The sequence below is a fragment of the Polypterus senegalus genome, chromosome 14 (genome assembly GCF_016835505.1).
Source record: "Polypterus senegalus isolate Bchr_013 chromosome 14, ASM1683550v1, whole genome shotgun sequence".
NCBI classification, from domain to species: Eukaryota; Metazoa; Chordata; class Cladistia; order Polypteriformes; family Polypteridae; genus Polypterus; species Polypterus senegalus.
Genome location: NC_053167.1, coordinates 3,912,924 through 3,928,270, shown reverse-complemented (window position 1 = coordinate 3,928,270; position 15,347 = coordinate 3,912,924). Strand labels below are relative to the sequence as shown.

Below are 15,347 nucleotides of genomic sequence, written 5' to 3'. Positions count from 1 at the left end.
GTTGGAAAATGGATGGATGGATAGACAGTAATAAATTCAAAGAGTCGGTAATCAGTAATTTTGAGGTAACAGCAGCTAATAATAGAGACAACAGTAGTAACGGAGGTCCTCCACACAGATTAACTATCAGGAGCAGCACAGAGCTCAGAGTCTGGGTGACCAAGGAGAAGAAGCTATGGCAGGACTGGAGTGAATGCTACGGTACCTTCTGCCAGATGGAAGTAGGACAAAGAGACTGTGGAAAGAGTGGAAGTGGTCTTTCTTTCACAATGTCGTGGGCTTTATGGATACGGCACTTTATAATGATCTCTTGTGTTGGGTGCACTGTTGTAGGATTTCGTAGATGCTGGTTAGCACGCTCTTAATGGCGTCCCCGTACTTTGAGGGTGTTTCGGAATCAGGCTTGGTTTCTTCAGTCACCAAAGGACGTGGCGATGCTGCTGTGCCTTTTTGGCTATGGAGGTGGAGTTAATTGTCCAGGCGAGGTCAGCTATCCAGGTGCACACCAAGGAATTTAATATTTAGTCCAGGTCCACCATGGAGAACAAGAAATGTGTCTGCATACATTTTTGAGGTTCCACAACTGCTTTGGTTGACTGGTGATTCCAAATTGGTCCCGATTGAGTATGTGGCTACATGGCAAAGCGATGAACTGGCACACTGTCCACCACTAACTGGCTTTGGTTTTCTGGATTAAGCAGATTAGACAATGACATGTTAGAATATGGAGGGCATTTGTTTTAAAAAAAACGTAACGTGTGCCTTGTTGTGTTATACAGACTGAAGACAGAGACCCCCAAAAAGTCATTGTCCTCTGTTTGTCATTTGCTCTGTTCCACAAATAGCCATTTCAGAAATGTAATTATTCATTCTGCATTCATGACACTCCTGCCGCTGTTGTATGCCTGCACCTGCTTCAGCCCTTAACGTCCATCTTGCTTTCCTGTCTTTTCTCCAATCTGGCAACAGGAAAGTCAAGCCTATAATTTCTTTCTCTCTTTCTCTCTCTCTCTCTCTGTTTTTTTTTTATCAGTTCATTCAAAGCTAGCCAGTGCCAGCTTATTGCGCCAGGGAGACTTTCAAAGGCATTTGCTGTAATGCATTCATTAAGGAAGCAAATTGATTTTTTTTTTATCCTAAATTAAATGTAAAGCAGCCCAGTGAGAGCCGAGTTCAGTCCTGGGACGCTGCTATGATCCGCTCTGCTCCCTCGTTGCCTGATAATGAATAATTCAGCTGCCTGATAGCTGATTATATTAAAGGGGTATATTCTTCAGTGAGTGAAAGCTCCTTTTAAGAATAAGAAATAAAAGAAAAAAGAAATCAAACATCCAGCTCAAGAATACAATTTGATCAAGCTGAGGGTCCTTTAGAACAGTAGTCCATAAGTCTCTGTGCCCCCCTGGCATTAGTTTTCTCCAATATCCTTATTAGTGGATAATTTCTTCCTGTGACTGCCTGCCACTTTTTAAAAGCACAATTTTGACCTGGACAGGCCATTAAGGCCAATGGCCTAGCTGACTCTAGGAGAGCCTTGAGTGAGGGTTTTGGTCTTGGGCGAGTTACTATGGACTGGTGTGCCCACCAGACTCGATTCCCTGTTTTTCTCCAAAAGGGCTGGTTCCCCTCTTAACCATACTTGAATGACTATATTAGCAAAATGAACGGATGAAGATGTTTTGGCATTTATCACCATGTTCCTTTTCTTAGTAATTTAGAAAATATGTATTTTTATTGTAGCTTTTCTAAATTTTTCTTTCTTTAGAATCCATCTTGCTTTTTAAATGTCTGTTCCAGTCAATAAAGTTTGTTACACAAAAGCAGCAGCACTATAATCAAGATGAGACTTAAATGCAGACTGTGATGAATTTCGAAGTGTATTATGCCCTGACCTCTACGCTTTGTCAGGTGAACTCAAAGCATTCACAGAAACTGGGAGTTCAATTAAGTCAGCAGTAGTAACAAGTGACGTTCACTTCACAACCTCGGAAATGTTCAGGACCTTCAACAAACTCCTCAAAATGTGTTGAAGTCAATGGGGAAGGAGGAACGGAAGTGAGCTGGGTGTTAATCGTGCACTGGTCTTGGGTGTCCCGCCTGGCTATAGGGTAGAATCTGCAGGCTATGCTGGACTGCTTCTTGTATCCAAAAATGTGACGTGAGCTGTGAGTCAGTAGCGCTAATCACTGCGCCCCAAACAACAAAAGACGCAGACAGAACGATAACCACAAACAAAATACAACAGACGTCCACAAACTACACACTGTAAAAATACAGCAAAGAACTAGCAGGGGCCTTCCAGGAAGTTACTGTAAAGCTAACAGCACCTTACTTTTGTAAGATTTGGTGGTTTGCTACCATTTTTACATAAACTTGAAATCAGAACAACTGCTGCTTAATGGTTCTGCTAGAACAGCGGTCACCAATCTCGGTTATTTCCCAGGTTCTCTGTTTTGGGTGTCAATGCAAAAATGACGAAATTAAGTGTATTCATATATCTCAGTATTGTAAAAGAAAATCTTGAGATGAGACGAGACTATTGCTAAATGATTTTTTCAAGTTGGTAAAGGGGTCCCATCCTCCTCTCCACCATTTCCATTTAACGGCCCACGCCCACGGTCCTCTCAACTCTCATTCATGTGAATGATTTTTTTTATGCTCTTACAAATTTTTACATTTTCCTCACTTTAAGTTCCTAATTAAAGAAGACTTGTTATGTCCAAATATTATTGAAGAATTTCATCCCGAAGGGTTATCAACAGAAGAAATGAGTACACGGGCAATCTTAACACCGAGAAACAATGAAGTCAAATGAATTAACACAAAAATTGTCAATCGGTTACATGGCAAATTGGTTAAATGTGTATCAACAGACTACGCTGAAACAGTTGGTGGTGATGGTGCGGAAGATGAAAACATCAACTTACAATATTCCGTAGAATATCTACAACCGTTAACTCTGTCTGGTCTTCAACCGGCCGAATAACTGTTAAAAGAAGAATGTGTCGTAATGTTATTGTGTTAATTTATGTCTGAGTGATGGACTATGCAATGGAACAAGATTAGCTGTATTAAAAATTGGTCGAAAATTTCTAACGTGTAAAATTTTAACAGGCAACAAGAAAGGTAATGTAGTACCAATTCCGCAGATAACATTAGACACCAAAGGAGATCTTGATATGGCATTCATATTAAAAAATGTAAAGTTTTCCGTGAGAATTGCTTTTGCTATGACAATTAACAAATCACAGGGACAAACATTAGAAAAAGTCGGTTTATTTATTAGAGAGAAAAAAACGATATTCACTCACGGGCATTTATATGTTGCGTTGTCACGATGTAACTCCAAACACGGAATCAAAATTCAATGCGATATTGATGTAAAGTTAATTCCAAATATTGTTTTGACTGAAGTTTTACAGTAAAAGTGTAAGTTTAAAAAGTAGTTGTGTGTTAATTTCAAAGCCAAACAGAACAAAAATGTATAATGCAAAGAAAACCTCTAATGCACCATAAAACATCATTTTCATTCAATTGATTAAGTTTTACTGTTTTTTGCTACGGTGAATTAGTCGCTGTAATGTAAAATAGTTAGTTCTATTATGCATATGTAACAATTCTCATGAAAATAACAGTCTGTTTAAGTTGTACATCCGCTTCCCCATACGCGAGCGGCAGAGCCGTGAAGTGGCTAGCACGTAGCACCTGCCCGGGAGTTGGCGGGCGAAGCAAGCAGGGGCAGAGCCCCTAAGTTTTAATAAAAATTAAGCAGTTATATGTGGATTTTTTTTTTTTAAAATGTTCATCGTGATTTCTATTCTGCCTTTCCATAATTGACCGACAATGAAGCAGCTGTAGCCTTTCATCATTTAGTGTTGTTCATCTGGGTGTTTGCATTGCTTGTTTTTTATTGTCACTGTTAGGGTACAATGAAGGGAGCAGAATGGACAGAATAAAGCAAAAAAAAGATAACCACAAAAAAAGAGTTAAACATTTAAAGCTACAGCAAAAAAGAGAAATAATTCTAAATGCCTTATAATGCAAAAATTATACTGTTGTGCTTTTCTGAATGCAGAATAAAAGATGAGAAAAAAAAAGACCAGCAAATTAAATGAGATCAATTATTGTCACTGATTGTGAATCTGGTTGGAAGAAAAACCTGCAGCCACATGGGGTCCCCAGGACCGAGTTTGGCAACCACTGTGCTAGAACATGCTTCAGCCTAATGCTCCTCGCCAAATGGTCCTGTTTTAACATTTAAGGTTATCCAACAATGTTAACGTTACCAGCGAAACAATCAGAAAAGAAAGATAAAAAGAAATGTACTCTCTGATGCGGAGATGCTATGTTACAAAAACGGCGAATCACAATTTTAATACAGGGTAGAGCAACATGAGCTACATTTATCTAACATCTAGCATTCGTTTACCAGTCAGTTTGCAAGTTGTCATATTATATACTCACACTTACTTAGGCAAACTAAACAGTAAATTAATTGAAGGCTTGAAATCTTACGGATGCACTTTGCAACTCTGCCAACAAAATAAAATGTCACTCCCCGATTTGCAGGATGAGGTTACATTAACGTTGGCTTAACGTTAGACGTGTTCAGTATGTGATTCCAAAAGGCAAAGTTGCTTAAATGGCATTAACTGAAACTCAAGATAAAGTTATAGGCAGAAGTGGTGGTATCTCCATTTATCCCAAAGTTTAACTTATAATAGCCATCTTTAAATAACTAGGCTAAAACAAAGTTAAATACGCTCAACCTTATTGGTTCTACATAAATTTACAGCAAAATAAAATGACAGCTACCGACTCATGTGCAGGCCGAGAACAAATGAATAAAATGCTTCACCACACTTCACACGCGCACTCCAACGCAGATTGTTCATGAAATGCAAAAAATACCACAAGGTACTGTTAAATCACATGACCCCTGTTAAAGTCATATGACACCTGTATTAAATCTTAATAACTGTACAAAGCTGTATTTAAAGATTACCGGATTGTAATGTTAGGTTTAGGGCTGATTTCAAAATCCTCCTTTAAACATATAAAGCATTAAATGGCCAAGGTCTGGCTTACTTGTCTGAACTTATCATGACTTACAAACCTGAGCGCACATTAAGATCTCAAGATGCCGGTCTGCTTACGATTCCAAGGAGTAATAAAATAACAGCAGGAGGTCAAGCTTTTAGTTACAGGGCCCCTAAACTGTGGAATGGTCTGCCTGCTACTATAAGAGATGCCCCTTCGGTCTCAGCTTTTCAATCCCGGCTGAAGCCTCACTACTTCAGTTTAGCACACCCCGACTAGAGCTGCTGATTAACTGTACAGACTGCATCTCTGTTGTTAGTCATTAGCACTAAAACATAAGTAACACGATAATTTGATACCAACCCTCACCTATTCTGTTTCTCTTCTCGGTACTCAAATGTGGCACTCGGTGCCACGGCCCACCTGCCAAGTTGTTTTGCCTGACTAAGGTAAAGTCATCTCTGATGGAGGATCGCAGGAATTGTGGGTTAGAGGGGTCCTTTCATCGGATTGGCGCTATTTCAGCTGTGGAATGGCCAAATGGAGGCGGTCTCCAGGACTCTAAATAAATCCAAATCATATTATTTGATATCATCTACTGTTAAATTCTGCTCTGTACTTCTAAAATTTTTATTTTTATACTGTATTGAGGATTTGTTCTGTTCTGTGTATTGTATTGTATTGATGCCCTTCTCTTTGACGCCCACTACACGCCCAACCTACCCGGAAAGGGGTCTCTCTTTGAACTGCCTTTCCTGAGGTTTCCTCCATTTTTTCCCTACAAGGGTTTTTTTGGGAGTTTTTTCTTGTCTTCTTAGAGAGTCAAGGCTGGGGGGCTGTCAAGAGGCAGGGCCTGTTAAAGACCATTGCGGCACTTCTTGTGTGATTTTGGGTTATACAAAAATAAACTGTATTGTATTGTAATGTTGAACTTTGGCTGTAAAGCAATTTGTTAACAGTGTGGCAATAAATTAAAAAAAAAAAAAAGAAAAAAAAACATTTCACTTACAGAGTTCTGATTTCTGGCCATGTCACGAAGTGGTGGTGTTGGATGGGCTTGTTACAATACAATACAATACAATACAATACAAAGCAAAGCATCATGGGAGAGTGGGGAAAAAAATGTTCATCTAAGCCAGCTGTATATTTTTCAGGAAAATATTCACTGAGCAAAGTCACCAGCAAACAAAGCGTATTCACTGCAAATAGCACGTTAGGAAATTTCGCACATCGACTAATTGTAAAACTGGGCTAATTAGAAAGATGACTGCAAAATGCAAAATGAAGTGAAATGAACAAATCCTCCAACCCAAATGCTTACTTACATTAGAAAAAAAAATACTGATTGATGTTTTGGAGCCGCTGTTTAATCACCATTAACGTGTGCGATTTAATGTGTTAAAAATGTCTGCACTTTATCATTTTTAAGGAAATCCCTAAATGCATTAATTTAAACCAGTCAATCCGAGCACACTTTGCACTTTATGAAACAGCACTAAATTCATCCAAGTCTGTTAGTTGTGCTCGATCGTTTCCAGTGGTGTTTTTTGATAGTGGTCTTCATTCACACGCACCAGCAGAGTCGCCACTCGTCCTGTGGAATACAACCTTTCTGTATTAACTCAGCAGGAGACTCGATCTGACCCATATTTCCATACACATCATTTCATATATACTGTACACTAGCAGAGAATATCCAGTCCACTATATCCTAACTACAGGGTAATGGGGGTCAGCTGTTGACAATCCCAGCCAGCACAGGGCACAAGGCAGGAAACAAACCCGGGCAGGGCGCCAGCCCACCGCAGGGCACACACAGACACACCAAGCACTAGGGACAATTTAGGATCGCCAATTCACCTGACCTGCATGTCTTTGGACTGTGGGAGGAAACCCACGCAGACACAGGGAGGACCCGGAAATCGAATCCAGGTCTCCTTATTGCGAGGCAGCAGCGACACCCACCGTTCCGCCGATAGCAGAGAATAACATGAAAATAATTCAAATCAAACCAGTCATACAAGTGGAGTGAATGAGTCTCATTTCTGTGGAGTGATAAAGCTGCAGATGGACAAGCACCCCCTTGCTATTATGCTGCACATGCATATCACACAATATAGCACAATGTCCAGAACAAGACGACGGGCACAGTGATGTCTGCTAATGGCAGCTCGCCCTTGAGTCTGAGTGCGACACAAAGTGACAGTGGCTCAGTCCTGTCCCTGGCGACAAATAAACCTGCCGTCGAGCTTTTTTGGTCGTGGAAACAGCAAGAAGAAGGTGCAGCCGCATATTGGCATGTCCGAGCATCTAAAGAGCGGATGATACAGAGTCAAATGGCTCGACTCCTCATACCTCACTCACGCTTCCTCCAATGTGGACATGGTATGTTGTTGTTTAATTGACTGTTTGGCACCTACTGTTATAACCTCCATTAGTGAATACTTTGTTCTAACTAATCTGCTACTCTGGCAAGTTAGATTTGGAGCGACGACATAATGGCCATATTTAACATCACTGCTAATACAAAGGCCTGTTGACTTAGGACCACAGCGATTAATAATGTTATCTGCAAAACATTTAAGAGGCACCTCAAAAAATATTACGCTGTTTATCACTTATTCAAACGTGTGTAACTAACTGACTTCAGACTGCTGAGCATTCAGTATTTAGACTCCTTCGCCTTTAAATTATTGGCTTAAATTATTTTTTCCCCTCTTCAGATAATACTCAGTATTCTAGAAAGGCAAACCGAAAACTGGATTTTAGGAATTATTGCAGATTTATTAAAAATAAAAAACTAAAATTCAGTTGGTGGTCAATTCAGTTGATTCGCAATGATTAGGACAGGCACACACCCATCTATAGAAGGTCCATAGTTGAGTGAAAAACAACCCATAAGGTCAAAGGAATTGCCTACAAGAGCTTAGAGATCAGATTGTGTTGAGGTGCAGATCTGGGGAATGCTAAAAAAAAATCCTGCAGCACTGAAGGTTCCCAAGAGCACAGTGGCCTCCATACTTCTTAATCTGGAGAAATCTGGAACACCCACATCTCCTCCTAGAGCTGGCTGCCCAGCAAAACTGAGCAATTGGGGGAGAAGAGCCATGGGAAGAGGGTTGACCAAGAACCTCATGGTCATCCTGGCAGAACTCTGGTGAAATCTGTGTGTAGAAAACTGGGAAGGACAATCACTACTGCAACACTCCAATGATCTGGGCTTTATGGTAGAGTGACCATACCACACGTGGAAGCCCAATTGGGGTCTGCTAAATGGCACCTAAAGGACTCTCGGACTATAAAAAACAAGATTCTCTCATCTGATGGAACCCAGATTGGACTGTTTGGCCTCAACTCTAAGTGTGCAAACCATTCCAACAGTGGTGCATGGTAGGGGCAGCATCACGCTGTGGGGTTGTTTCTCAGAGGCTGTGATTAAGAGAATAGTCAGGCTCAAGGGAAAGCAGAAATGGAGTAAAGTACAGGGATATCCTTAATCTAACCTGCTCCAGAGCAATGTGGACCTCAGACTGGGCCAAAGGTTCACTTTCCAGCAGGGCAAAGACGGCAGAGGAGTGGCTTAGGAACAACTCGGGGAATGCTCTTGAGTGGCCCAGTCATGGTCCAACCAAATATCTGTGAAGCGACCTGAAAACAGCTGTCCACTGATGGCCTCCATGCAATCTGATAGAGTTTGAATGGATCTGCAGAGATGAGTGGCAGAAAATCCCCAAATCCAGGCCATAATCACTGACAAGGGGGCTTGAGTAAAGAGTAAAGTGTCTGAATATTTGTATCAATGTAACATTTCAGTTTTTTTTTATTGTTATCAAATTTGCCACAATGTCTTAAAATATATATATATATATTTTTTATCATTCTGGAGTGTTGCGTTACGGGGTTAAAAACAAATGTAAATGATTTTAACATAAGGCTGCAACTTAATCAACTATGTAAAAAGGTTAGGTTCCACATTTCCCTTTTTCTCCCAACCCTATCATTACCTACTAGAGAATATTTAATATGTTAACCGTAGTCCATAAGTCTTCGTGTGAATTATTTGAAAACCATACCACACTATACAAATGAGGAAACATAAACTGTAAACACACATGATCAGTGTGAGCAATTTTTTAATTATTGCTACTGGAAAAGCAAGTTATGCACAACACAATGTTCCCATTCTTCTACATTAATCTATAGGGTGGTCCAGATCTAATTATGCAATTTTCATTACGCTATAACTTATTAAGTTTATTACATAGAAAATTACCAGAAAATTCCCGGACCATCGAGAAGTGTGCAAACTGATGACATGAAGAATCGCCTTTGCGCCGAACTGGAATCGTCCCCGCATAAATCAAAGTCATCCAGACAATGTGGATCTGCATAATTAGACCTGGACCACCTCATACTGACGGATTTGAATTTGCACTGTTAAATATGACAAAGAAAATTGCAGGATCCTTACGAATAAACTACACATTTATGCTGACATCCCATCTGTTGTCTGCACCTTCACTAGCAGATGGTCTTTATCTAATTTGAAAACTATGAATGAATACATTAAGTGTGTTTTAAAGTGCAAAAGCGAGCACAGGCCATCGACATTGGGCACGAGAAACATACAGAAGATGCATGTGATGTAAACAGAGCAAGGCATGTTGGGACCTGCTGTTAATGTATTTGTGTTGACAAATGAATATTTCTCTGGGACTCCACCGGGGTTGTGCTTTATCTCCTATTCAGTTTGAGATTTTCATGGACAAGAATATCGAGGTGCAGCTAGGGATGGGAGGGGAGGGAGTCCAGTTCAGGAGCCTTAGAATTGTGTCACTGCATTTTGCAGACATTGTGGTCCTGCTGGCTTCATCGGGCTGTGACCACCAGCAAGTAACCAAGTGTGAAATGGCAGGGATGAGTATCAGCACCTCCAAATCTGAGGCCATGGTGGAAGAAGGTGGACTGTCCTCTCTGAGTGGGAGTTGAGTTACTGCCTCAGGTGGAGGAGTGTGGTATAGAGAGTCCACAGCTCTCAGCAAAGGCCAGTTTGTAAAATAAATAATCACCGCGCTCGCGGCTTAGCGAGGGAGCATGGTACTGGTGTGGCTGAAGCAGTTCTCAGGGCGATCTGAGGTGTGGGCGTTTCTCACCTAAGTGCACAGGTCAGAGACTGCCCGCATCCGTGATTGTTCCTGGGGCTGCTAATTTGCTGCAGCCGCCATGCCCTCTTGATATATAGAAGCGCGAGTCTGCTAGGAGGGAAAAAAAACAAAAAAGAAAGGAAAGAGAGAAAGAAAGACGGAGGTTGCTGGAGAGCACGAAGCAGGAAGCAGTGTGGCGAGAGAGCTGGTGTGAGTGAGCGAGCGAGCGAGTGTAGGCTCGCATTGCAGCTGTACGGGAAGCCTGGCAACACCCAGGAGTAGTAGCAGTGGTCGCTCCCGCTGAGTGATCATGTAGCAGGAGTGGCCAGTGAAGTAGGATGACTGGCCGCGTAAGGCCGGGAAGGCAGTGGGAGTCGGGAGGCTTGGTGTGAAGTCCTTGTTGTGAGCGTCCTAGTCATCAAGGATACCAAGTCTCGGGCCTGTGATGAGTGTGCGACCGAAGCCAGGATCGGGAGGCCTCCAGACCGGGTCGAGAGGAGTGAAGGTCAGCTGCAGAGAGAGCGTCTCACCTGCTGCAGGACCCCAACGGGAGATGTAGGAGTGACGCTAGGGTAAAAGCACCGGGCTCTGAATTGTATTTTAAAGGACTGCTTCCAGCTTTGTTTTTAACCTCATTTTTAAGGATTGTTTTTCTAATGTTTTTTTAACCTCCACGTGTGGATTATTTATTTATTGAAGACTATTTTTTAAGACACTGCACCTTATTTATTTGAACACTGTTTGATTATTGTTTTAATAAAAGCACTTTGCACTTTTTCACCATCCCCTTGCTATGTTGTTGCCTGCCTCACTGCTTAGCTCATCTCGGTTATAACTATCGACGGTAATAGGTTTAAGGGCTTCCGAACAGCAGATGGGAGCATGGACTCGAACCCACATCGAGACAAGGAGTTTAAGTACCTCGGGGTCTTGTTCACGAGTAGGAGAAAAGGGATGGTGAGACTGACAGATGGATTGGGACGGCGAGCGCAGTTATGCTGTCGCTATACCACTCTGTAGTGGTGGAGAAGGGGCGGAGTCAGAGGGTGAAGCACTCAATTTACCAGTTGATCTCCGTCCCTACCCTCCCCTGGGTAAGGACCGAAAGAATGAGATCATGGGTACAGGCAGCAGAAACGAGCTTTCTCTGCAGGGTGGCTAGACTCTTCCCTCAGTGACAGGGTGAGAAGATTAGACATTCAGGAGAGGCACAGAGTACAGCTGCCGACCCTCCGCATCAAGCGCAGCCAATTGAGGTGGTTCAGGCAACTGATACGGATGCCTCCAGGACGTCTCTCCTGCTGGAAGGAGACCCCGGGGAAGACCCAAGGCTCATTGGGAGGATTATATCTTTCAGATGGCCTAGGAATGCCTTGGCAAGTGTGTCTGGGGTAAAGGACGTTTGAGCCTCACTGCGTGTTTTAGGTAAATGGTGGAAAATGAATGAACGAACGAAAGTTAGTATTCTTTTTGGCTTATTTATTTATTGGTCTTAACTGAGCTAGCTGAATTTGCACAACTAGAATGAAGAAAGCAAAAACATGTGTGTTTGTACAAGGGTGGAGCGCAAAAAAGTAGCTCCCCACATGGAAAGGAACCCTTGGCCCACATTTGGAAGCAGCAAACATTGCCAGGTGAAGCTAGCATTTCATTTTCTTAGTCTTGTTATCGGTGCGAGGACTGGCGAGAAGATTACGTTGCATTCATTGGAGCAGAGTACTTCGGGTGTGTAGCTGTATGTTCGTAAAGGCTCCTTCAAGTTGACATGCGAGGGATTTGAGAGAGCAACATCTCATTGCGAGTCTCCCCTCACAGGCTCAGTTCAGAAATTAGTGAAAACGTGAGGCACTGAAACCAAGAAGCTCTCACTTCACAGCCAAAGTTGCAGATTATATGGGGAGAGGTCACGACTGGCAGACATAGTGATTATCACGATGGACAGTTGTGCCATGAAGCTCGGCATGTCCTTCATGACTGCTTCTTTGTTCGCCGTGCAATATTTTGCACAAACATCTCAATATAACCAACTTTACTGTAAGTTTCATATTGTAACTAATTATTACTCATCTAGAAGAATCTTGCCAGAAGACATTGCCATATTTTTCCCTCAACTCCATTATCATACTTCTAGTAATACAGATACGAAAACAGGAAAACAAATCTATGAAGTAACCCTATGATACTTTTAAGCAAGTGTTTTCTGCAGAATTAAAGAGTAAAACAAATGCCAATCTTATTGCCTTATTTTCCCTAATATTTTAAAGCAAAATTTCTAAATGATGAAGTATGCAACTGTCACACAAAGTAAAACAATAAAAAAATATAAACAGAAAACAATTACTGCAGCTTTCTTCTATGCAACTTTGCACACCTGACACCTAACAGATAGAAGCCTGGTTCACATTCTTGTCATTTTTCGGTTGCTCCCACTGGGAAATGGAAGCCAAGATCTGTTATTAGCCGAAACCAACCTCTTCTTCTTTGTACAAGTCAGTCTGGTAGCAGTAGTGGTGTTTAAGCCACTCTCTGCTGCTGGCCATGGGGGCGTTTATATAACTGATGTACACTCTGAGGAGAGACTATGATGCACATACTGTATGTCGAGAGAAAAACAAATGAACTCCAGCAAACCCTTGAGCTGAGCAAAATCATATAATGTATTATTTTAATGGATTATAGGATATCGTGCCTCTAAGGACCAATGGTAAAAACTGGAACAAACAGCTCAAGGCCCTCCGCCACCTCTTGAATATAAAACGCTGCCCCTTGGGTGTCAGTGATAGATGAGCTCGGCATCAATATAATGATCTCTAATTCACCCAAGAATGGACAAGCAGAGCATGCCATCCAAGTGGCACAGCAGTGCACCTGCAACTGACTTTCAAGACCCTTGTGAACAAACAATCCCGTCCATGAAAGCTTCACAGTAAAAAAAAAAAAAGACCAATAAAATTGGAGAAGAATGAGCATTACGTATAAGTGAAACAGGAAAATGTTCCTAGCCAAATCTCAGACTGTCCAGGTACAGGCAATACGGGGGAAAGCTGCCATTGAAGCTTTGGTGTGACTAGTCAGTTAATTAGAACCCTGCTGGTTACATGTTTGACTTGATCAGTCGTTGGATGAAGTTTCTCCTAGTCATGCTTCCGCCACGACGAAAAACATTCTAGTGCATGGTCAGAATGTGTAGCTTGGCTATACGGTAAAGGTAACTGGAAATGATTGTCTTTTTCTATCTTAACGTGATCATCTTGATTTTAACTGGACCAACTTATTTTCTTACGGCATTCAGTTCAGTACAGCTTTACTATTGTAATCAAGCCACATCGTGAAAACAAATCTATCGGGATGCATTCAGATAAATAATGCAAAACGCATTCTCTTTGTGATTATATGCTGTCTAAACTTTTGTGGTGGCTGACAGAAACTGGTAAAACCTGCTGCCACTTCTGCAGGTGTCTATTTAGCATCATTTCAAATGCTGGATGATACACAACTGGGAGTTTCAGAGGTTCCTGCTGTAGAACTGGTATATTTTAGAAAAAGACACTGGCACACCCTGCCCAGGACTGGTTTCTGACTTGAGCCCAATGCTTTTGGGAGAGGCTCCAGCCTCCATGGCTCTGAGGTGGATTCAGTGGGTTTGAAACTCTAAACTCTACTCCTTGCGAGGACGAAAGCTCCTTTCGATGAGATGAAAAGATCTGGAATTCCATTAGACCGAATCTACATGATTACATGCTGGGAAATCCTCTGGACGTCTATTCATGAAATTATGATAAAGCAGTCTGTTATCAGGTTAGCTCACTTCATTACCTTTTTGACAGCATGTGTTTGGCACCAGGAGATATTTAAACTGAAGCAGAAGGAGATGCTTTTCTGTCAGTAGCTGGGCTGATTGTTCCCAGGTCAAACTGAAAGTAGGTGGATGTTGCTTCCTCCAGACCATGACTGTCCAGGTCTTCAATCTGAGACTCTCTCTCAGACTCCGGGACAGAATTGTTGTTGCTATTGCGCACTGAGGCTTCAAGTGCTTTTTGCTTTCTGTAGAAGTGAGAAAATTTATTGAAGATGATGGTGATGGGCAGGGCTACCACCAGAATGCCACCCAGGATGCACCCTGAAGCTGCCAGTTTCCCAGCAATGGTGACTGGCACCACATCCCCATATCCAACTGTGGTCATGCTGACTGTGCCCCACCACCAGCAAGCAGGAATAGTGTCCAGCCCCACCTTTTCTTCATACTCGGCAGTGTATGCCATACCTGAGAAGACAGAGACGCCGACTGCCAAGTAAAGAAGCAGGATTCCTACCTCTCTGTAGCTGTGCTGGAAGGAAGAAGAAAAAGAAGCACATTAGTATGAACTTCCGAGAAGAGAGAAAAAAAAATCATAAGCTTGAGCTGACAACAACAACCTGGCAAAATGACAAGCATATCAGGATGTGTGCTCCTTTTACTGTGCATCTGTCAAGTCGCTGTTAGACTGTGGTTTAGATACGGCTGTTTGATTGGTTGCATTAGAAAGCATGCAGGAGGATGTGTCAGGTATCATTTACTCTACTGAATGACTTCATACTTGACCGGGGCATCTAGTCAGCATGAATAAGCAGTGACCTGCTTTCGTATGTTGGTTGACGAATCAATCATGGAAAGACGGCATCCAAGGGGATTAAACCAGCCCAAGGAGCAAAGGAGTCTGTTTGAAAATGGAAAGGAACATCTGGGATCAGCCTTTATAGAAGAGGGGAGTGCCTTCTGATTTTCTGTGCTAGAAATGGACATAGCCCTCCTTAAAAAATCACGTGGTGGGGTCGGTCCTTCGGTGGGTACTAGTGGCCTCTATATGCAGCCAGTGATAACACAGAGATGTGGCCAGGCAGTTGGTCACTAGTGACTGTCACTTGATCTTGTACTAACTCTGGTTGTTTGTTTAGGTATAGCGTGAGAACAGTGACTTTGTCCATAGCTTAACTGGTAAATAAAACAGCCACATGGAACCAGTAAGTGATGGATGAAGGAGTTTGGTTCTTGGTTTAGGTGGCCTTTGTGGGAATGATGTTTGCAGTTACATTTTATTCATATTTTCAAGTAATATGAGGTATTAAAATGCACCTCCAACTCCATACAGCCAATCAAATCATATAAGCTACATCAGCGGTTCT

At 42.1% G+C, this 15,347-nt stretch overlaps 1 protein-coding gene across 1 annotated transcript in view; it reads right to left on the bottom strand.

Moving 5' to 3' along the window:
- Positions 1-11,648: 11,648 nt before the first annotated feature.
- si:dkey-43k4.5 (potassium voltage-gated channel subfamily S member 1) overlaps positions 11,649-15,347 on the bottom strand; it is a 42,078-nt gene continuing 38,379 nt past the window's right edge. The window contains exon 3 of the mRNA XM_039735034.1: positions 11,649-14,512. Coding sequence (XP_039590968.1) covers positions 14,036-14,512 — 477 coding nt within the window. The 3' untranslated portion in view covers positions 11,649-14,035. The remainder of the gene's footprint in view (positions 14,513-15,347) is intronic.